Raw genomic sequence first — 23179 nt, 5'->3', positions numbered from 1 at the left:
ATGCTTTGGCACGGGCAGACGCCCGGTTGTATCAAACCGAGTAGGAGAGGGAGACAACACACGCTGCAGACCGAGAGCACTATGCAAGGCATAGAGATGGGCTTACCCAAGAGGCTCTTGACATCTTACGCGAGATCGACAGACATCAGCTTGCGGAGGCGCGAGCGCAACGAAGTGAAGAAGAGCATCAAGACACTCGGGAGGTTTTACGCACCAGGCGTCGCCGTGCTCGCCATGGAGACGCCCTTGCAAACCATGAATAGCTCGACGTGTCGATAGTTGCCGGGCCCAACATTGTAAGCGGTCGGCACGTGCTGCCTCAGACAACAGTTTTCCCTTTGTGTAATGCGTGGAAGTGGCCGGGGGACTTGTTAAACGCCTGCTGTCTTCAAGACAAGGCTAAGCTACCGCTTCTAAATCCGGCTCCACGTGCACTGCTCCGGCTGTAGGACGATCCCCACTTCCGCGAGAACATTCGCGCGTACAACCAGGTATTCGCGTTTACGTCCATAGAGGCGTCCGATTCCAACGGCAGATTCCGAGATGTGGCACAGGACCCAAGTGTGGCAGGCCAAATGGGTGTGTACAGCTTTCGGATTCAGAAAGCAATGTGGCACTACTTAGGTTCTCTGCTGCCTTACGTCAATCCGATTACGGGGCGTACGACCGAACCAAAGCTCGCGCAAATTTATATCGTGGATCCGGTCATGGAACTTCGTGCTGCGCGCTGCCAGAGTATATTTGCGGGCTTGGATCCTGTGACGTTGCTAGATATTGAACATATGATGGAAGAGTTCAATTCGCTGGCGCAGCAAGTTCTAACGCTGGGGAAACAAAGAGGGCTCTTTCATCCGATAGAATGATTGATTTTGTGTTTTGACTGCATGATGATACGAGGCGTCCTGGAGCGCACAATCGCCCCCTGGCTTCGGAGGTTGCAGTAACTATGGTGAAGACGAAAACTTGGACAAACATCGGGACATGCTCCTACTTATCCGGAACCACAGACTGTTCAGGATTTTCGAAACGAAGCCTATGTACGACCCCTCCAGTATCCACTATTACTTCCCCATGGAGAGTACGGTTGGACAAACACAGACACGTACGCCGAGGAAGCTGCTCATTGCAAAACAAAACCCGGATGTCACTTCGCGAGCGCGCTGCGTATCGGCTGTATCAAAAGGCGGACGACCAGTCTGCTCTCCATCGAGAAGGGCGACTGTTTCAGCAGTGGCATCAAGATTAACGACCAAAGTATAAGCAGGAGCAGCTCCGGTGGGTAGCTTCCAACCAAAATACAATTCAGGGGGATCAGCACCGAGGGTTTCAGAACGCGCTTCTCAACGAAGAGACAATCGCTCTTGGTGAAGGGGAAGGCAAATTATCCGAGTACGGTAGAAGCGAAAACAGAATGGTTCATCCGGACAGGGATGCAGCAAACACTGGACACTTCCTGGAGCAGGTGGAGAAGCGTGTCATTCTTCCGTCGTCGCACATGGGCAGGCCTAGAGCGATGTACAAGTCTTTCCAAGACTCCATGGCAATCGTTCGAGAATACGGTAAGCCAGACCTATTCCTTACGAAGACGTGCAGCCCCACAAGTCCTGAAATCGTCGGAGCCGTTTCGTTAGAAGAATACACTGCTCAAGATCGTCCAGATATTGTTGCTCGAGTTTGGCAGCAAAAATTACACACTTTTCTCCAAGGCCTGAACCAAGGCATTTTAGGTCGCGGTCAAGCACGTATTTACGTAGAGGAGCTCCAAAAGCGAGGACGCACGTACTCGCCATCGTATCGGCTGAAGACAAGCCTCGCTCACGCGAGCTAATCGATAAGATTGAGTATGCTGAGGTTCCAGATAAATATGTCAATCCCCAGCAATATGAGGCGGTTATGAACTGCATGCTGCATGGACCGTGAGGAAGCACGAACCATTCATATGCCTGCATGAAAGAGAAAACGTGTTTAAAGGGGTTTCCAAAACCTTTTTTGCGACGTCACTCGGGCGAACGAGAGCTGCTATCCTGTGTACAGACGCCGCCGACGCCCAAGCGGGCGTCTAGAGTTCGACAGGAAAGTGTACGAAAACAGCCAGGGGGTTGTTCCATACAGCCCATACTTACCCCAGAAATACAACTGCCATATCAACGTGGAGTGTGTACTGCCATTTCGGCGGTGAAGTATCTTTACAAGAACGAGCACAAAGGCCCATACAAAGTGATGCTAACTGTTGAAGCGGCTCCGAAAGATGGACATTCAAGTTGTCGAGAAACCAACGAGATCTTGCGCTTTGTCAGTGGCAGGTACATATCCCCCATCGAAGCATGCATACGGTTTCTCGATTGTGTGATTCAAGGAAGACTCACGCGGTAACGCAGTTGATGGTACATATTGGAAGAGGACCAGATGATCTTCTTCCAAGCGACCGAGGCCGTGAGTCGTATTTTGAACCGCGCCAGCCACACGATGCTGCCACGGTTCTTCGAGCTATGTGCGAGTGAAGCACCGGAAAACATCCTGGCAAACCATAGATTTCTCAGATGCCAAAACTATGGTTTGCCAGGATGTCTCCAAGAAGTTTTGTTGGAAAGAGAAGCCCCGCACTGAGCTCGGCGAAGAAAAAAACCAAGCGGTGATCGGGCGTATGGTCCACGTGTCTCCTCGTGATCGCGAGCGATTTCACCTACGGTTGATGCTGTGTCATCGCAAAGGATTAACTTCTTTTACAGATTTGAAAACTGTCCACGGGGTTGAACACCGTACGTACCCAGATGCAGCTCGCGCGGCTGGAAACGTGAAGGACGACAACTAATGAATATCGTGTTTGTATGAAGCTGCTGAGTTCCAGATGCCGTACCAGCTTCACCAATTGTTTGCTACCATCTTAGAGTACTCGGTTCCTACGGATTTTCGTGGGATTTGGGACCGTTTCTTCTCGCATCTTTCTGAGGATATTGTGCGCAGACACCGTGCCTTGATGGACCCTGTCACAACGTCCGTTGTGACGTGTAAAACTTTGAAAAGTATCAACGACCTATTCCTGATCAACGGATTTGGTGCTGAAAACTTCGACCTCCCCCGTTTAGCAGATTATCCGGGCCTGTTGCAAGAGTCGCTAGATCAAAACAACTTGATTCGACGCGAGCTCACCGGGTACGACGAGGCATGGCTACGCACGATTGTGAGCACGGAAGATCAGCTGGATGAGGGACAGCTTCGCATTTACAGCTAAGTTATTGCGGCCGCCAACAACCCAGTGGTCGGCAAGACCCTAGTTTTCATTTAGGGCCCGAGAGGAACCGGAAAGTCTACACTGCTTAAAAACATTCTCGCTAGCGTCCCACTGAACGAAAAGATTGCTATTGCCGTCGCCCCCAGCGGGATCGCGTTGTTGCTACTTATGAGAGGTCGAACAGCACATTCGACGTTCAAGATCCCTTTAAAGCTTACGGCCAGCTCAACTTGCAATTCCAAGATCCGATCCCACGTCAAAAAGCTGATACAGACGGCAAATTTGGTCCTATGGGACAAGGAAGGACCACGTTATTCACGCAACCATCATGACAGGCGATCGCCAAAGGCAGCATGTATTCATTCCTAGAATTGTGTTCGTCTGTGACGACGACGTTGGCAATTTTCCTTTCCGGATGAGGCGCAAGCAGTTTCCGATTCAACCTGCTTTCGCAATGGCCATCAACAAGGCCCAAGAACAGACTGTCCAGTATCTGGGGCTGTACTTGGCGACACCGTGCTTCTTCCACGGACAGCTCTACGTCGCGATGTCCAGAGCACAGCAAGGTCAAGATTTAAGGCGCTGATCGAATACCCTGAATTGGAGGAGAAGGACGGAGTTTACACTAAAAACAAAGTGTACAGACAGATCTTTGAGCGTAGGCAGGAACAATTGCTCTAGCGTTTTCCACGTAATTTCGATAAGAAACGAAGAAAACCCTCGACCCTCCAGAGCGAAGCGGAGGCCAGCGGCCTTCCTTGGTGAAAATATGGCCTTTACTCTAAATACAACACGTTTTTACAGTGACATTTCTCCTTAAATTTTTTTTATGATATATAACACACAAACGTCAGCCCGCCGGAGCGAAGCGGAGGCGGGCATCGTACACAGCTGGGACTCACCACTGACCCACCGCCACGAAGCGGCAACGCTCGGTTTGTTTAAAACACTACTCTACTAGCGTGTCTGTATGTCTGTCTGTCGATGACTCCGTCCGTAGCACAATTACGTAGATCTCACTGGACAAAATGCTGCCGAGCGTTGCGAAGGCGGTCCACTCATTGGCTATAAAATCTGCTGCCGAGCGCAGCGACGTGGCCCATCACGGCAACTTGCGGTCGCAAAGGACCCGCCCCAGCCACAGCGTAGCAACTAGCCCTTCGAGTAGCCTAGCGAGCCCGTGGGGAACGGAGCGGAGGCATACCACAGTAGTTAACATGCATGCGCCACTGCCGCGAATCGGATAGTAGTACTTGTATTGTACTGGCGAGACGAATTGATACAATAGCGTCGTACTTTAATTACATTTTTGTTGTAGACACCAGCAAAAAGCTCTGTGCCCTCTCTTTAAGTCAGCAATTTGGCTGTGTAATTTGAAGAAATGACATCTCTATATTAAATTAAAAACTGCGTGTCTTTAAAAACTATTAGAGTGAGACAATCCGTTCCAATTATGTATGTCTTGACGGAATTGCACGGATTTATACTTGATTTTACAATTGACGTTTTTGATTGCACCAACTGCATTTTATCCTTCGGAAAATCATGAATATATGCGCAAAATGGAGCTGCTTTAAGCGATTTTCTCATTATTCTACAATTTGGAGAAAAGCTACATGTAAGTAGTTTCATCCGGCAAATGCAGCGCCTTACCCTCAAAGATATCATGAAGAAAAAAATGATTTTGCCCGTCTTTACAGAATAACTTACCGCTTCAGTAGTAGTTTCTGCTTCATCGATCACAAATCTATTGCTTCTGTGGCTGCAACCAGGATAGCTTTTGTATTCTACGCTGCATTCAACTGTTCGAGTGGGGTAAGAATTCGCGAGGTTATCACAAAGTCAGTACAATAGCACCTAAGTGAGAAAAACCGGTACATGTTTTGTGCATTTCAATGTTTTTATCCTTTTCACTTCGCCTGATGCTCGATATTTAATAAATAGAGGTCGTTTTATTAAATCGAGGTCTTTAAAAAAATGCAAATCGATCTAGCTAGACTGGCTGATAAATCGAGATACGACAGTCAAATCGAGTCGATTTATCGACTAATTATTAGAGCTCATTCGTACATACAGAGTATGTGTAACGGTACCATTCTAGAATTCTGGAACGCTGTAGTACAATTTTGGAATGGAGTTTACACATGTGGATAGAAAACATCTGATGATTTGATCGCTATATATTTTCATAGTTTGCATGCGAAGAGATAGTAGCCATTATTCGCCCTATCTGTTTGCTGAGATAATGCAAGACGTAAAATGCAGCTCCTCGGTCATTTTCGAATTTTCTATCTACAATATTAGGCCACTATGGTACGCTCCCAAGACCGCCAAGACCGCGCCGCTGAGACGCTCAACGAGGCCGACTTTCGTGCCTCCACTGCCGAGTTATTTGAGCGGGAGGAACGTCGCAAGGCAAAGGTCGCTCAAATCGTCGTACACAGCCGCAGAGACGACAATGACGAAGGGGACAACTTCGGCGTGGGAGCTTTGCCGTCCGCCTTTGACTTCTGCTTACAAGCTGAAGGGCCCGATGGGGTGCTCAAGCTCACCAAGTTTGCGCCAGAGGAGTTCGACCATGTTTGGGCAGCTGTGTACCCTCATTTGCAGGGGAAATGGAACGTGGGCCGCGGTAAAAAATGCCGCTACGCTGCGCGCGACATTTTCTTTATGACGCTGAGTTCGCTCAAACATCTTGGAAAATGGGACACCGTTGCTCGAGTTTTCAGAATCCCGCCATCCACCTTTCAGAAAATGATCCGCAAGTTTATGGATATACTGTCTTCTATTCTCTACGAAATGTACGTAGAGAATGCGAATGACCAGTGGACACTGGGGAAGATTGTACGATCAGGGCATGCGTTGAAGTACTTCCCGTATGCTCGATATGCTACGGACGTTACCTTTCAGCATGCTAACAAACCCAGTGGTAGCATGAGCGAGAGCTTACGCTATTACAGTGGCAAACACCACTTGTATGGCTACAAAGTGGAGGTGTCGGTGCTGCCGAACGGTGTCGCGATTAATTGCACAATGCACACCGGTGGGAGTACGCATGACGCTGAGATTTTTCGCAGGAACGCAGCATTTCATTCGCGAGCTCTTCACAAACACTCTAGTGATGCCAATGTGCGAGACGAAGGGAGACTACAAGACAAGTATCCGAAAGAATGGGCGGTGTTAGTCGATAAGGGCTACCAGGGTATGGCGCGTGAGTACCGAGCAATTCACCCCATTAAAAGCGGGCGTCTGCAGCCGCTCTCGCTCGAGGACGCCAGCTTTAACGACGAGCTCGCGCATGACCGTGTCATTGTTGAGAATTTCTTCGGTAGATTGAAGTCTCTGTGGGGAATTTGTTCCGACAAGTGGAAGTTTGACGAGACCTCTTACGACCTATACTTTCGGGCTTGTGTCGCTCTTACAAATGTCAATATTCGATTGAGGCCTCTTCGGAACGATGACGGAGATGACAACACCAAGTACGACACTCGTTTGCGCGAAATTGGAGCAAGTACACTCGAGAAGCAAACACGAAAGCGGAAGCGCTATCAAGCCAATCGACAGGCAAGGCTTCGTACGGCATACCGTCGGCGGACTTGTCTCTCGTGCTCCATTTATATGGGAGTTGAAGAAGACTATAGCGACGACGATACACAGTTGTGATATTGTCACCTATAAAAGCAAGATACGGAGTTGTATTTGTGAAGTTAGTACGAGTCAGCGTAATTACTGGAGCATTCGTTCCGATAGACTACCATATTCGCTAAGTGCAGATCAAAGCCAAATACTACCTTGAATCTAGCGATATACCAATCTAAAATACGAATTTGCTACGAATTTGAGAAATTGAACAATATTCTGTCATATTCCAAGTAAGTAATTTTGAGCCCTATTGACCGCTCGGGACCAACCTCCAAATCTACATCGATATCCTGTAAATCGGCCCTTTTTGCCGTTTTGAAATGGTAATTCGGTAACAGATAAAACAAATCGATGCCTGCCTCTTCCCATCTCATTTTTACGCGTGGTTTTTTATGCTCCGACCATAGGTTTTAAACGGATGGACTGCAAAGCACAATACAGTAAGTAACCTACCGGTATCCTATCGTAGGCACAGTACAGTACTGCACCCCGTTTTCGCGGGGGTGGACCATATAGGATTTGCAAATAAATCAGATTTTTGCTTACAAAGTTACGTTCATTTGGATTCAGGATCATCACATCCAGACGTTTATCAAAGGTCCAAGGGCGCGAAAGCGGGGTGCAGCACTGTACCGGTACTTAAGAACATGAAGTGTTTACGTGGTCGGGGAAGGCTCTCGCAAACATGGCAGCTGGGCTGCCGTACAGTACCGGTAGCCTACAATTTGTAGAATCGTGCAATGTTTTCGGCTTCGCAGATTGCTTGGCAAGTAATCATTTTCAAGGATTTCCTCATACAGTTCGAAACAGAAGTTTGATCGGCTGTTTCATACCGGAGGAATCCTTGACAAACTTGTTAACTTTTAAACGCACTTGATTTGAATGTTTATCATTTTCTTTGAATCTACTTCGATATTGAGCACCTTTGCAGGATTCTTAGCCTCTGTAATATACAGTACATTTTTCTGCCGAATTCGTAAGGTGGAAACAATAAAGACTGCGACGTTGAAAAATTCGTTCAGGTCTCACGTAGATTCAAATGAATTGTGTTATCTAAACTCTTGTATTCTGATTGTGCGCGTTTACAAGTAGACGACACTTGTCTCGCATCTTTCTTTACAGTACAAATCGCTGCCGCAGGCACGCATTACTTCTTCAAGGTACATTGCTGGTCGGATTAGGCTGTACAGTACATGCTTAAAGTACATGATGTACTGTATCTATTTTAAACAGGCCTGGGATCGGGCTGAGCCTATAAGACTGAGCTTTTAGGACGATATAAGACTGAGTCACTGACTCAGTCCAAGCTGACCCAGCCTCTCACTGAGAGGCTGAGAGTCTCAGTCACTGAAAGGCTGAGTCAATGAACTTAGGCTTGGTCGACAACTTGAACTCCACCCTATTTTCAGCTGAGCAAATTATTAGATTTTAATGAAAGCCGAAGAAGATAGCGCTAGCTCCTTTCCTTGTAGGAGGTGCTGATGAAGTCCAGATGTCAGCTACCCAACAGTAGAACACTGCATCGAAGAGCCACTGCAATATTTGCTACAAACTTTTATGAGCTTAACACTTAACTAGCATTTTGACAGCTAAAAAGAAAATTGAAGATGTAAATTAGTACTAAGTCCAAGCAATGGCTATTGGTGCGGATCCTCTAGAGCACATTATGAAAGTTTACGGAGCTGCTCAAAAGAGTTTTAAATGGACTCGCGTAGTACCAAACATGAACGTGAAGTTAAGAAGGTCATAACTCTGTAAATTTAGGAGCGTATTCAAAGAACATAATATGTTCTTTGAATACGCTACTAAAAAAACAGTACGGTATATTATACTGTACTGTTTTTTTTTAAACTTAAAATACATGAGCCGGTACAGGCATGTACTTTGAATACTGTACGTGTTCAGAAAACGTTGCGGGACGAGTACAATGATGACGATGCTTCTGCAACACATGTATTCCCAGCAGACATGGCTTCACAGCAGTGTCACTGGCTTTGGCACTATAATACCAGGCTGGTAGAAGCCATAGTTATGGATATGGCTGGTTACCAGCCATATCCATAGCTATGGCTTCGACCCAGTTATCAATTTCCTCACCATACACCCATCGAGCGTTCTTGCACGTACTGACTACCGGTAGCTTTACGCTAGGAAGTTTGTCATGTCAACTGCGAGGACCCAGCCCTCCGTCACGAAAATACTGGCTACAGTAATTATCCTGGCATGCATCAACGTGGTCTCCACAGCTTCGACGTCCAAGCTGGTCAGAATAGGGAGTTTTGCGGCCAATTCTGACCTGACCGAGGTTTCTCATCGACGCTTCTTGCGAACGTCCGTTGCCGAAGAGAGAAAACTTGCTTTAAGCTTTCCATGGCTTGGACAAGCCGTAAGTGGTACACAGTCCTGGGCAGCGACGTTGCTTCAGACACTCCAACAAAAGTGGTCACAGATGAGAATGAAATCTCCGAATGATATGTTCAAGAAGCTGAAACTTGACAATACGGGCGACCAACTGTTCAGCAGCCCAAGATTTTCCAAGTGGCTCAGCTACGTCAGGACAAACAGTAAGACAAACCCCGACATGGCAATCTTTTCGACATTGGCATATCATTACAGCGACGAAGCTTTAGTTAAATTGCTTGATGCAGCCAAGAAGGTCGACAGCACAAAAGTTCTCGCTACTAAACTGGAGGGCCTTCAGTTCACAAATTGGGTCCACGCTAGGGAATCCCCTGAATACGTTTTCAAGGTTCTGGCACTCGATCGGATGGGGTCAAACACCTTTACCAGTCCTCAGTTTTCCAAATGGCTGTCATATATGAATAAAGCCGAGACGAGCGACCCGGAGATGGCCATTTACAGAGTATTGGGAACATACCATAGCGATGACGTCCTGGTAAAGATGTTCGCTGCTGCAAAACAAGCTGAAAGTACACGAGCCCTTGCCTCATCACTGGAAAAAGTTCAATTTGAAAACTGGGCTCGCGGTGGTGAATCTCCTAGCCACGTTTTCAAAGCTTTGGCGCTTGATCAGATGGATACACAAATTTTTGCAAGCCCGCAGTTTTCTAAGTGGACTTCATTTGTTTCTAAAGCAAACACGAAGAACCCGGATGTAGCCATGTACACAACACTGGGAACCTTCTACAGCGACGATATTCTGGCGAAGATGTTTGCAGCAGGTAAACAAGTCGACAGCACGAAAGGTCTTGCCACTAGACTAGAAGGAATCCAGCTGGCAAACTGGGAGAACGCTGGTAAATCAGCTGAGAGCGCCTTTAAAACGCTGAAGCTCGACACTTTGCCTGGGAGCCAGCTATTCGAGAGTCAGTTCATCAATACGTGGGCCTCTTTTGTGACCAGGACGCACAAGGATCCAGATGCAATTATGGTTGCGCTGTTAAAAGATCGATATGGTGATGAGACTCTCGCGAAGATGATTGCGGCGGCCACCAAGACTGAAAGGACGGAGAAGCTAGCTGTGGATTTACGCTCTGCACAGTTTAAGACGTGGTTCAGCCAAGGCAAAACCCCCGAGAATGTCAACACTCTGTTCAAGGTAGCAGCTAATTCTGACGACCTGACGAAGAAAATATCACGAGAATACGATATATTCTTTAGCAAAAGCAAGGTGGCTTTCAATAGACCGGCGAACAGACCTGCACGGAATGGGATTTATATAGCAGGATAATCTCTTTCAGAATAAACTCCAAAAGTTTCAAACTAAGTGTTTTAATTGAGAACTTAATTCTTTAACATGGGAAATCTACACGACGAGAAATCATGGTACCGAAATATGGGTACGTAGTAAATTAAGCCTTTTTTGGCATTGGATGGTCAAATATTTCGATAAGTTAATCAGTGAAAAAAACTGAAACCAAGAAAACATTTGACTAGCTACCCCGACAACGACTGAGGCCTATAATAAGGTACCAGACCCCCCCACGTTGCATAGATTTTCATACTGTTATCCGCTTAAGAAAATCTTAGCGAAACGAGCGACTTTAAGCGAGCTTAAATTTGTCTGACCTCCGAAAACTGCTTCTTTTCGCCTGGTTGGGAAAGTTTTCTTATGCTATTAAGAAGTGGCCTGCGCAAGTACAACATTCTCTTACTCGTTTTAATTAAAAATTGAGGGCATTTCTTACTTGCGCAGGCCTGTTAGTACTACTGCTACAAGCATTAATAATAATATGTACTAGTGCTCTGAAGCTAACGTTTTGGGTCGTACAACTAGTTTGACCTGATATTAGTTAAGATCGAAATTATTTATCCATCTCACTGTGGGTGTACAAACCAATACGACAAAAGTTTTTAGACTTTCTTTTTTAGCCTCACAGCTGTATCAAATCGACGGCGCTGAAAGTTCTTAGATACAGTGCTGGCACCAGCTACTGTATAGGAACTATACCATTTATTAGATTTTGGCCACCACAATTCTTCAAATGTGATCAAAATTGGCCAATCGACGCGTCGGCGAAAAATACCGCCCTGGCGTGGTGGCATGTCAGCCGGATTACGGCCGTTGATCAAGCTATGGTCACGACAGCGTGCTGGCATGAACCAATGGCGAGAGTGAAAGCTGTAAGGCACGCGTCATAGTGCCTTTCGATGAAGAGGAGGCTTACGCTACTGCGCTGCATTGGACTTGGAGCACGCTGCATGAATGACGAGTGGACACGGGCACGTGTCCTCGACTGCATAATCGCTGAGCCTGGATGAAGACACAAGGAGAGTTAGTTCAGGTCAGCGAGTTTGTTTGTTTGCTTTTCTTTCGTTAATAAACTTTCCTCATCGGAAGAAAACCCCGGGTCTCGCGACAAAGTAGCTTTGCGCTCTATGAAGTGTGAGTTTGTTGATCAACCTTTCTGGACGCAGTCTACCGTCCAGATCGTCATCTCCTCCACGCGCTACTGGATATTGCGCGCCCAAGTGCGATCGGCTTCGACTGACTTAAGCTCGACTTAAGTTCGGTTGATGTGTTAAGTTTGAACAACTTCAATATGATGGGCTTCCCTGTTGACGCTGACGGAGACGTAGAGATGTCAATCCCTCAACCGATCTTTGAGGTCATTAAGGCTCCAGAGCTGACCAGCTGGGAGCACGCTGCTCTGATTGAGTGCCATCGTGAGTGGGAGCGTTACGTGGAAAAGATTCGCCACCGATGCTCCACCACGGGTGAGACGTACGACAATGTTGTTGCAACTGTCAGGGGCTCGGTGAGACGGCAGACGCTTAATAACCTGGCTAAGTACGTGCTCAAGAAGCCTATTGCGTTGGTAACCGACGCGGACATCATGAGTGTTGTCGAAGCACGCTGTCGTAAGCTCAAAAACGAGTTCGTTCCTGACGTCTCGTCGCTGTTCCGTGCGAGCCTAAGGATGAACATGACAATTGATGACTGCGATGCACTCATCTTCTGCTACTATAAAGATTTTAACGGGATTGTGGAGGACAATGGGCTACAAGGGCTTATTGGGAACGAGAATGAAGCGGACGCAGGCTACAAGAGTAGAATGAAGGCCTGTTGCCGACTAGTGGTTGAAAACTTGCAGCCCCCTGTCCTCAAGGCTCAGATCGGTCGCCGTATCGATTTAGAGAGGCGTGACTGCAAATCTGATGATGTCGCCCTTTTCGACCTGATTCTGGAGCATGCAAAGGTACAACAGCGGTTTCATCGAATTTCACAGGATTATGCGGGAAAGCAGGATTCTAAAACTATCAAGCCAGAAAAGAAACCACAGCGTGGTGCTCCGACCAAGCCCACGTCAGCACTCTCGCCGGCGCCCACGACGACCACTACTGCGACGGGACCTCGCCCTACGCGCTCTCCTCCTCGTGATGGCTGTCTGTTCTGCAAGGGAGAACACTGGCTTAATGACTGCCCCACAGGCACGGACGCACAGCGCGAAGAGGCCGTGAAGAAGTTTCGCGCGGCTAAAGAGCGGCGTTCGGGGCCGGTGCGGTCAAAGGCCGCCAGCTATGCGACGCCTGCCGGCTCTGTACGAATCAACGAGCTCCTAGATGTTCCCTATACACCCGATACCGGCGCTGACAAGAGCGTGGTTCCGGAGAAAATAATGGCTTTACTCCTGGCAGTGCAATCTACGCTAGAGACTACCTCACTAAGTACGCCTATTGAAACTGTTATGGCTGACGGCAGGGTCCAATTGTTCAAACAAGAGGTGAAATTGGATCTCGAGCTAACTACAGTGGCCAGGTTGGTCTCACTGCGCTCAGTACCGTGCTGGGTTCTATCTGGTGAAGGTGATGAGTTTCTATTAGGCCGGAATGTCCTGAAGGGGCTCGGCATCGACGTGGAGCAACAGCTCGCTCAACTGGCTGGATCCCCACTGCCGGAGGCACAACCTGACGAATTTCCTGTAGGTGCTGAGTTTTCGGGCCTAAATAGACCAATCGACTCGCCGGAATCTCTTCTCGACCGAGCGGTGGCCAATGGGCTGCCGAGTGAACATGGCGGTACTGTTAGTGACTTGCTGGATGAGTTTTCAGACGTCTGGCGTGATGCAGTTGGTCCTGATCCCCCTGCCAATGTGGAGCCTCTACGCGTGTCGCTGAAGGTGGACGCAACGCCCTACAGGAGCCCTCCACGCAAGTATGCGCCTTTGCAAGCCCAGTTCATCCGTGATTATGTGCAATATTTGGTTGATAATGGGCTGGTAGAGCAGAATAACCCATCTCGCTGGGCAAGTGCTGTAGTGCCCGTGCGCAAGCGGGGGACCAAGGACGAGTTCCGGGTGACCATTGACTATAGGGTCATCAACAGTATGACAGTCCCCATTACTGGTACGATGCCTAGTGTCGCCACTACGACCGACACCTTCAACGGTAAGAAGTTCTTCGGACGTTTTGACTTCACTAAGGGATTCTGGCAATTACCTCCACATGAAGAAAGTCGAGAGATATTTTCTTTTATTACGCCCGATGGTGTATTTACACCTGATCGAGTCCACCAAGGAGCGATAGACTCCGCCTTGCATTTCCAGAGCCAAGTCCAGACCGAACTAGCCCCGCTAATACCACATTCGGCCCTTGTGTGGGCCGACGACGTAATTTTATTCGCACCAACAATACATGACTTCCTACAGACGCTTCGAAAGTTCTTCGAGATCGTCAGTGCAGCCAACTTCAAGCTCAACATGCTCAAGTCGTCGCTGTTCGAGCTAGAGATCAAGTGGTGTGGCAAACTATGTTCAAGCGACGGAATTCGCCATGATCATGCGCGCGTGGACGCTTTGGTGGAACTTCCGCTCCCTGCAACTGTGGCAGATCTGCAGCGGTTTGTATTTGCAACGAACTGGTTGCATGACTCACTTCTGGACTACGCACGCACTGTGGCTCCGCTTCATGGCAAATTGGAGGCCGAAAAGAAGCGGATCGGAAGACGGAACCGAAATGCATTACAAGTGGCTACATCATGGGATAGTGACGACTGTGGCTCCGCTTCATGACAAGTTGGAGGCCGAAAAGAAGCGGATCAGAAGACGGAACCGAAACGCATTACAAGTGGCTTCATCATGGGATAGGCTACCTATGAGAATGTACTTTCGTTGGTGAGAGACTCTGCGCTGATGGCGCACCATGATCCGTACGCTGAACTGTGCGTCTTCACAGATGCGTCGCTTTCCGGGTTCGGTATCGTGGTAACACAAGTCATGCAGTGGCAACCAGGCATCCCAGTTGAGCGCTAGAGCCACCAGTTGATCATTTGCAAAGGCGGTACGTTCAAGCACTCACAACTTAATTGGACGGTGGTGGAAAAGGAGGCGTACCCGATCGTGAAGGCCTGTAACGATCTTGAATACTTACTGCTGCGACCGGGAGGTTTCCGGTTGTTTTGTGATCACGCGAATTTGATCTACATATTTGCTCCGCATGCCGACTTGAAGAAACACGTGCGAGACCGTTTGCAGCGGTGGGCGATGCGGCTGTGTGATCTCCACTACCGCATTGAGCACATTTCTGGTGATGCTAATGTGTGGGCCGATATTGTGTATCGGTGGCACGTCCGCGGTGAAGAGCAAGTTTTGGTTGCGACTGTCCAAACACGAGATCGACGGAACGTTCCTGAAGATCTATCGGTGCTTCGCCCTCTGATGGACGTTGATTTTGTTTTTCCTACCTGGACGGACATCGCGGCTGCGCAGTCTGTAGATGGACGAGAGAAAGATCGACTGCGAGTCGATTTCTCGAAAGAGAATGGTGTACTGCTTGTCGATGAACGTCCATGGATCCCAACTGAAGCTCAAGATTTATTAGCCAGAAGTCTCGTGGTTGTCCTCTGTGGTGCGCAGGGGCATCGTGGTCAAGAAGCAATGGATATCGTACTGAAGTCTCAATTCTACATTACGAAGTTAGAGGATAAGGTGGCGAAGCTCGTCCGGGGGTGCCTGCTGTGCAAGCATTTTAAAGAACCTCGACTTATTCCACGACCGTATGGACCGCTACTTCCACCTACGGAGCGAAACGAGCTCCACTGGATCTTCCTTTTCCTTGGTGATGGCTATGGAGACTCAACCTACCTTCTCGTGGTCAAGGACGGACTTTCGCATTTCTGTGAGCTGTTTCCGTGTGCTACGCCGTCGGCATACGTGGCTGCGGAGGCGCTGCTGATGTGGTATTCCCGGTATGGCCTGCCTCAGACGCTGCTATCAGATCAAGGCACGCATTTCCGTAATGAAATGGTGCAGCACTTGGTCACCCGATTGAAAATGGAGCTGTACTTTACGCCTGTGTACTCCCCCTGGTTAAACGGAGCAGTGGAAAGACTGAACAAGGATGTCCTCCTAGTTGTACGAGCACTCCTGATGGAATACTCGCTGGATAGCCATGAGTGACCGTACTTACTGCCGGTGATTCAGGCCAACTTAAATAATACGCCTGTGAGATCACTTGCAGGTCATTCGCCAGTCGAAGTGTTCACCGGACTGCCCGGCCTCATCAGCGTTGGATGTATTGGCTGTTCCAGCCACTGAAACCTCTGTTGAGCGAGTCGTGGAACTTGGTGATATGAGCGACAAACTGGATAGTCTACGTGTTTCGCTACATGACCTACATCGCGAGGTGAACGACACTAAAGAGCGCGAGCGGCTGCAGGACATGAGCGCTCACAAAGGTACGTCGGTGAACTTTGATGTGGGCGACTTCGTGCTTTGGTCAAGAATCGACCAACGACTCCCCAATCGCAAGCTTCTAGGCCAATGGGTTGGCCCGTTCGAGGTTGTGAAGGCGCTGCCTCGCTCGTTCGAAGTCAAACTCTAAGTGACGGGACGTGTCTATGACGTGCATGCTTCGAGACTAAAGTTTTATGCTGATTCGGCCCTAAACACTACGGAGGAGCTAATAGAAATCGTTTTGAGCCAAGGTATGATGCTGGGTGTCGAACGAATCGTGGATCATCGTTTCAATCACGAATACGGACGATGGGAGCTGATGGTGGCCTGGGTCGGGCTTCAGGCGATTGAAAACTCGTGAAAGCCGCTCGTTACGCTTGTTCAGGATGTACCTGTTAAAGTGCGCAACTACGTCGCTACTACGCCTGAAGATGATGAAATCCGCGGACAGCTCGACTAGTTAAATGTTCCTATCGTGTCCAAGCTTTGAGAGGCACTGTCAGCCGGATTGCGGCCGTTGATCAAGCTATGGTCACGACAGCGTGCTGGCATGAACCAATGGCGAGAGTGAAAGCTGTAAGGCACGCGTCATAGTGCCTTTCGATGAAGAGGAGGCTTACGCCACTGCGCTGCATTGGACTTGGAGCACGCTGCATGAATGACGAGTGCGCGCGGGCACGTGTCCTCGACTGCATAATCGTTGAGCCTGGATGAAGACACAAGGAGAGTTAGTTCAGGTCAGCGAGTTTGTTTGCTTGCTTTTCTTTCGTTAATAAACTTTCCTCATCGGAAGAAAACCCCGGGTTTCGCGACATGGCACTAACTATAAGAACAAATACGATTTTACGTTTTTTAACGGCTGTAGACGTTTGTTCCAAGCTGTTCTCGTGCAGAAGTCTTGCTCAAAGCTAGGCGCACTAACCGATGCAGCTAAACGTAATTCGGTGCACTAGATGAAGAATGAGCGCCCTGAGCGCTTCATATAGAAGTTAGCTCGTAAACGCACATTGACTCTCTTTCCAAGGCTTTCCTGACAACGTTAAGGTAACTTGAAAGCAGCTACGTTGATAGTATGCGGTCACTAGAGTCTGACTACCGTTTGACATCATTCTATCGTAAAACAACATCGCATTTAGCCACTCGCAGGTCACTGCCAACAGACATTACAAGCAGTAGGTACTATACTTGTCATTTTACCTAGAACTAATTTTTGTGTGTAGATTACGCCTCCGAAGCGAACTACATGAAGTCCGGGTTTCCGAGCCAACTTTAATATGAGGAACATGAGGCGCTCACACTTCTTTTTAGAGCGCCAATTCGCGCTAAACTGCATCGGTAGACACTCCTAGCTGTGTTAAAGATCATTACGTACCAACAGCTAGGAACGAGCGCCTTTTGCCAATTGAAAACGCAAATGTACGCCTTAACTCTTATACTTTGTACCATGCGGTGTTTCAGCAGCTTCGTCAGTTCGTTAAGAATGGCAACCACCATGAAATTTGTCCTGATTAGCTGCGCTTATTGGCCAATTTGCCGAGCTTGGAGGCGTGATTTTTTGCCAAAATACCGAAATAACTGCAGTTCTTGTATTTAGTGCAGTTAAAAAGGTGAATCTAGCTCGGCAAACTACCCCAAATAATGCGACTAATGTTAGACTGGATAAAAACACTTGCTACGAACTTGGTAAGAAGGGAAGTGAGTTAGCATTATGAAATAAGTTTCGGCACAGCATCAAACTTCAGCTATTAATCATTCTTAAGCCTCCTCGATCCTGTAGCGTCTCGTGTGCAGCGAGCTGCAGGCGTAATAGCCCAATAATAGTTTAATTTGTTCTAACACTCCTCTCGCCTGCAACGTTACCTTTCTTAAAATTAAACCACGGGCGTAATAGGCCAAGAATAGTTCAATTTGTTCTAACACTCCTCTCGCCTGCAACGTTCACTTTCTTAAAATTGAACCACTCACGTAGCACGGTAATCATCGGCGCTGGGAGAGCCTTCATCGGTGAATCAACCAGCATAGCCCGAGCCTCGGCGAACTGAGGGTTTACCGTGCTCACGCTGGTGAAGTGACATATGAACTTGAAAGTGATGCCACGAATGGCGCTCGAAGAGCTGTGTTCGGATTTCATTTGATCACCTGTCTAATAACCCACATTGACATCGGCTCATCGACTATGATGCCCAGCTCGTATACCAATACAGACAGTCCCAGCAGCTCTCGTCCTGCTTGCGAGGCCAAAATAAACTTAGCTTCCATCGTTCTCAGTGAAACATCATTTTTTTTCGTGCAATTCCAAAAGATCACTGCGCCGTCCATAATGACTTCACCGCCGAAAACAAATTTGCAATCCGACTTGTTCTGCAGCAAAGTCAGCATTACTCCAGCTTCTATGCCAATTACGACCCTTTGCGTCGTTAGCTCCACTTATCTCGATCTTGAGTGGCTTAGTTATCTTCAGGTGTCTCGAAATCTGCTTCGCCACCTTCCAGTCTCATGTTCGGCGGGTGCGTCTGCAGAGTTGCCTTATGCCCAGCGTGTAACGGGGGCTACGCGCAAGTGGCTACACATAGATACTTGGTTACGTTTCCACAATGGTGTGAGATATACCGATGATTACACTTGACAGACTGTTGGTCTTCATGCATTTAGGGCATTCTTTGGTTGAAAGTCAATAACTCCAACCAATTAGAATACTAGGATTCTGTCAGCCATTTGCTGATAAATACATTTTATTTAGAATATTAGATTAGGAGGAAAACCCACACAAACAAAAAAACAGTTCTCATTTTCACCCGGAAATCGGCTTTGCTTTCCTATTTAAGTAAATCTTTACTTTCGGACAAAAGTTTAGTTAAGTTAAGTGAAGCGCAGCTTATGCTTTTTCATACATGTGAGCTAACGTGTAGCCCGAAGCAGTGGGCTTAAAGTAGCCCCATTACGGAATCCACGTCTGATAGTACTTGTGTGTATAACTACACCACACTCACAGTCGTTCTGTCCTGTTGTCCGAGCACTTTTTCTCACGTCACGCCGAGCCCTTCAGAAGCAGCCCGTCTCGCTGTGCAGCAGTCGCTGAACACGTATATGTGCCTCTACTGCTGATGGGCATGTGCAGCGGCGCCAGCTCCTAGGGCGATACTTGACTCCACAAGTCACAACTTCTCGGGAGTATCAGGCGCGCCTGGATACGCAGCTCAATCGCCAGCCAGTTCCGTCCATGCAAACCATTCTGGTTGTTCTCGACCCTGGGGCACTTACGAAGCACAATTCCGAAGCTGCCTGGAGAGAGCTCGACGGATCCCTTCCTATGATACCCTTCGAGCAAGTTTCTCTAAAACCGACATTCGTCTTGAGAAGCGTTTGCGCTTAGATTTCCCTAAGTGGAAAGCACGCCGTTAACGCTCCGGACCCCGTCCCATCACCACGAGGCATCACAGCCTCCCGCTCACGCTGCGAGTACCGCTCATTCTTACTAGCCTGCTGATATACAGCCACTGGTCACAGCTTGAGCTCCGCTACCGACCTGTCACCCCCGCATTCTAGCGGCAAGAAGCGCTCGACGCCTGACGAAACGGCTGACTACAAGTGCTCCGTCCCATCACCACGAGGCATCACATCCTCCCGCTCACGCTGCGAGTACCGCTCATTCTTACTAGCCTGCTGATATACAGCCACTGGTCACAGCCTGAGCTCCGCTACCGACCTGTCATCCCCGCATTCTAGCGGCAAGAAGCGCTCGACGCCTGACGACACGGCTGACTGCAAGTGCTACCAAGTGCAGAAGGGCTGCCGTAGCTTTAGCGTCAGAGGAAGTTCGACTCAAAGAGTCACTAATTCTAAGTTCCTTATTCAAAGGAACTTACAGTCCATCACCAGGGCCCAAAGCTAATACCGTAACTTATGTTTTATGACCGAAAGTGTTTTATTTACTATTATTGCGGCCAAGCCGCGTAGGGATAAATGTATCTGTTTAGCTATATAGCATAGTTAAACCTAAACAAATGCATGACGTGTGGCTTTCAGCCAACGTACTAGGAGGCCTTGTTAGCTCTCCGACTTATGTACAGAGAGTTTATTAGCTCTCCAGGTACTCCGTACCCCTGTGTTTTCCACACCAAGTAGCCCCGTTACACAGGCCAAAAGCGACTGAGCTCTGGGAGGAAAAGGGGCACCATCTCATCCGGCGGAGGTGGTCCGCACAATAACCTAAGGAGTGTTAATAATGCGATGACCCCCTAAGAAGAAGAGCAGATGCCCTCGCAAGTGGACCACCCGAAATATTAGGTACACCCTGCAACAGAATCCGCATCAGGGCAAGTATTTTTAAACGTATACCCTTATAGACCTCCACTACCCTGTCTACCTTTGAAGTTTGTATACCGACGGATAACATAAGGGTTAGTGTAGCGCGCGTTTTATAAAATAATAGTGGCGCTGCTAATATATTTGCACTCAGTACTGACACACGGCTACATACCACGGTCTAAGCACTAGTGTAGAGCTTTGATGATTGACCTCTACCGATCCGAGTGGGTCGTACAACTAATACGTCCAAATCGCAAAATAGGCGGCATATACAATCGCTCACTTCACCTCCATATAACCTATACTATCTGTACTGTCGACGCTCATAGCGTCTTTTCTACAAATGTGCGCTTGATAATTGAAACTACAGTGTTTGAGCGAGCACTTATCCCAGATTTCGCGTGATGAATTACTACAAGTCTACATAGATGCGAGTTCGTGTGCGGTAGTGCAGACCATACAGCTGGGCGCTGCAAGTCGATGAAGTTGTACGCACGTTGAAATCCTACGCAATACTGCACTTAAGGGCTCTATCCGAAATGTTCGAGATAGAAACGAGGTCGAGTATATGGATACCCGTCCCGCGCGTAGCTATCGCGCTGACTACTACTCACAAACGCCTGGTCAGCTTACCTGTGCGTTACCACTCTGACCCACTTAAGAATCGACAGTTCAATATAACCTTCTTTAAATGTGGTCCACATTTGACCCTTTAATTGGACAAAACACTGGTCTATATCATTCGACTGGGCAAACGTTTTGGGTTCTCCACGTGGCATCGAAATTAGTCCGACGACCCTATATACTTGGACTAGTCTAATTAAGAATCAAAGGACGCTAGACGTAAATGGCGAATATAAACGTGTGGGAAAATGTCTTCGGAATATATGGATACCTTTTTTTTTAAAATTTATTACAGCTAAAAATTGAAGGTGCTGCGGTAAAAAACCTAATGCTACCCAAAATCGTCGACGAAAATTAAACCTTTGCATAATACACAATTTAAGCTGCTACTGATAGCCAGTTAAATCACGCGAAACAGAATAATCGCAGGATTATTTTTAGGTATGGCAGCTACCAAACAAAAAAAAACGCTGAAAAAGAGTATGGCCTGAAAATCAAACTGTCGATACTTAAGTGGGCCAGAGTGGTACGACGGTGTGAGCTGTGCCCAGTTATCAAAGGGCTTGGCCATATAGACTGCTACATCACCGGTGTAAGCACAGTAGGCTACCTCGATGATGCAAAAGTAGTGTAAAAGCGACAGTGGCTCATGCATAAGTTTAGTTATCGCGAAAGCGTTGAGTCTATGCTTCATGGCACGATTTAGAGGTGTATTACGCAAGGATATATCCGGATTATCAGGCAATATAAGTGCAATTAGCACATCGAGCTACGGTGAATATCGCCAAATGTGCATGGACTACTAATATATTTGTGTCTTACCATCACTCCAATCAGTACAGACATGTGACTTTTATGTACTTCATACATACCAAACCATCAAATGCCACAACGAAAGTCAGTAACTTTGAAACAAAGTCGGTAGCTAAGACAATGACGTGCAGCCTACCATGCAAGCATTGTAAGGCGTAGTTGTTTATCAATGCTGAAGTGATTAATTGAGACACCATCATCAAGAATTCGCTATAGACAGATCCTTCAGTGATATCATGAAGAACTCTGCGAAATGACTAAACTTTGAATCACGGTGCTGGTGTTTGTTGTGATTACCAAATAATACCGGTCCTACACGACACGCACACGGAGCTGGCCGAAAAAATCTACAACCACATGAAGCTGCACAGCTACGTTGCGATGACACCCATCTTCACATGTTCAAGACGAAGACCGAATCTACTATGGCTAGGCGGTTGGGTGCATCCGACGAAACGATTGTCGGTCAATAAACGTGAATAGTCGCTGGAAAACACAACAACTGGAAATTCTTCTCAGCACCTTGCTATAATAAACCGTCGTAATCGATGATATGATGTCGACTGCTTCACGGTGAGACGAAGTAGCACCTATCACTCGATTCACCCAGTGGTGAGGAAGATGTCAATGTGTTTGAGTAGACATATTTACTTTCACTAAGGCTGTACTAACGTTTAAAGTACCAATGACCGTGACCCGTCGTCTGAACAGCAGATATTGATTTTGCAAAAAGGCGCCTCAGAATGATGTCATCTCGAGCGCGACGCGCTCAAATGAGAATTACGAGAGCGCCTTCCAGGGTAAGATGGCGTTTATCTTGCAGATCATGTTAAACTCGGGTGGCAACGACAAAAATATTCTCCTCACAATTGTTTCATATTTAGCTTTAACATGACAGCAACACCCATCAATACTCAATATATCGGGCGGGTATCTTATCTACCTGATCGCCGCTTGTAGCGTAAGCGTAAGTGGAGGCCGCTCACGCGACGGGCATAGTCGGCATCCATCCGATTTTGAATTGGTGTGTGAATATAGCTCAGCTCACTCAATATTATTTCGCACGTTGCCGATAGGTGCGATAGAAAGCACCGCAATAGCCAATTCCGAAAGCTTGAACGAAGGATATTCTCGCTTCATATCTGTTCAGAATGCCGGGACAGGAGTCTGGTACTCTTCAGGACTAACTCTATTATACTCGTCCTGGAACCAAAGGCTCAAACTGCCTCGCAAGCCCGAAATATTAAAGTCAACGAACCGGCGGTAGTAGTAAACCGCAAAGTGGCCAATTCGACTTTCCAAAGAAACCTCTGTTCGGGGGAGCGCTATAGTGCGTTTGTAGTAGAGTGGGTGAAGATAATACGCTAACATGACGAGAGGCTGTTCGCAATTATTCCATCGGGATTGGACACATTCCACGAGAGCA

At 47.7% G+C, this 23179-nt stretch overlaps 2 protein-coding genes across 2 annotated transcripts; both read left to right on the top strand.

The window, feature by feature from the left end:
- Window positions 1-9035: 9035 nt before the first annotated feature.
- On the top strand, window positions 9036-10565 carry PITG_16195 (secreted RxLR effector peptide protein, putative; the record flags this gene model as incomplete). The annotated part of the gene is made up of 1 exon (XM_002897560.1): window positions 9036-10565. The coding sequence occupies one exon, from the start codon at window positions 9036-9038 to the stop codon at window positions 10563-10565; it is 1530 nt and encodes a 509-aa protein (XP_002897606.1).
- A 1825-nt stretch (window positions 10566-12390) lies between these two features.
- PITG_16194 (uncharacterized protein) lies at window positions 12391-13159 on the top strand (the record flags this gene model as incomplete). The annotated part of the gene is made up of 5 exons (XM_002897559.1): window positions 12391-12622; window positions 12740-12834; window positions 12892-12939; window positions 12991-13094; window positions 13150-13159. 5 exons carry the CDS (start codon window positions 12391-12393, stop codon window positions 13157-13159), a joined length of 489 nt encoding a protein of 162 aa, XP_002897605.1.
- Window positions 13160-23179: the final 10020 nt, after the last annotated feature.

This window comes from Phytophthora infestans, genomic scaffold (genome assembly GCF_000142945.1).
Source record: "Phytophthora infestans T30-4 supercont1.43 genomic scaffold, whole genome shotgun sequence".
NCBI lineage: Eukaryota > Oomycota > Peronosporomycetes > Peronosporales > Peronosporaceae > Phytophthora > Phytophthora infestans.
This window is presented reverse-complemented; position numbering and strand designations above follow the sequence as displayed.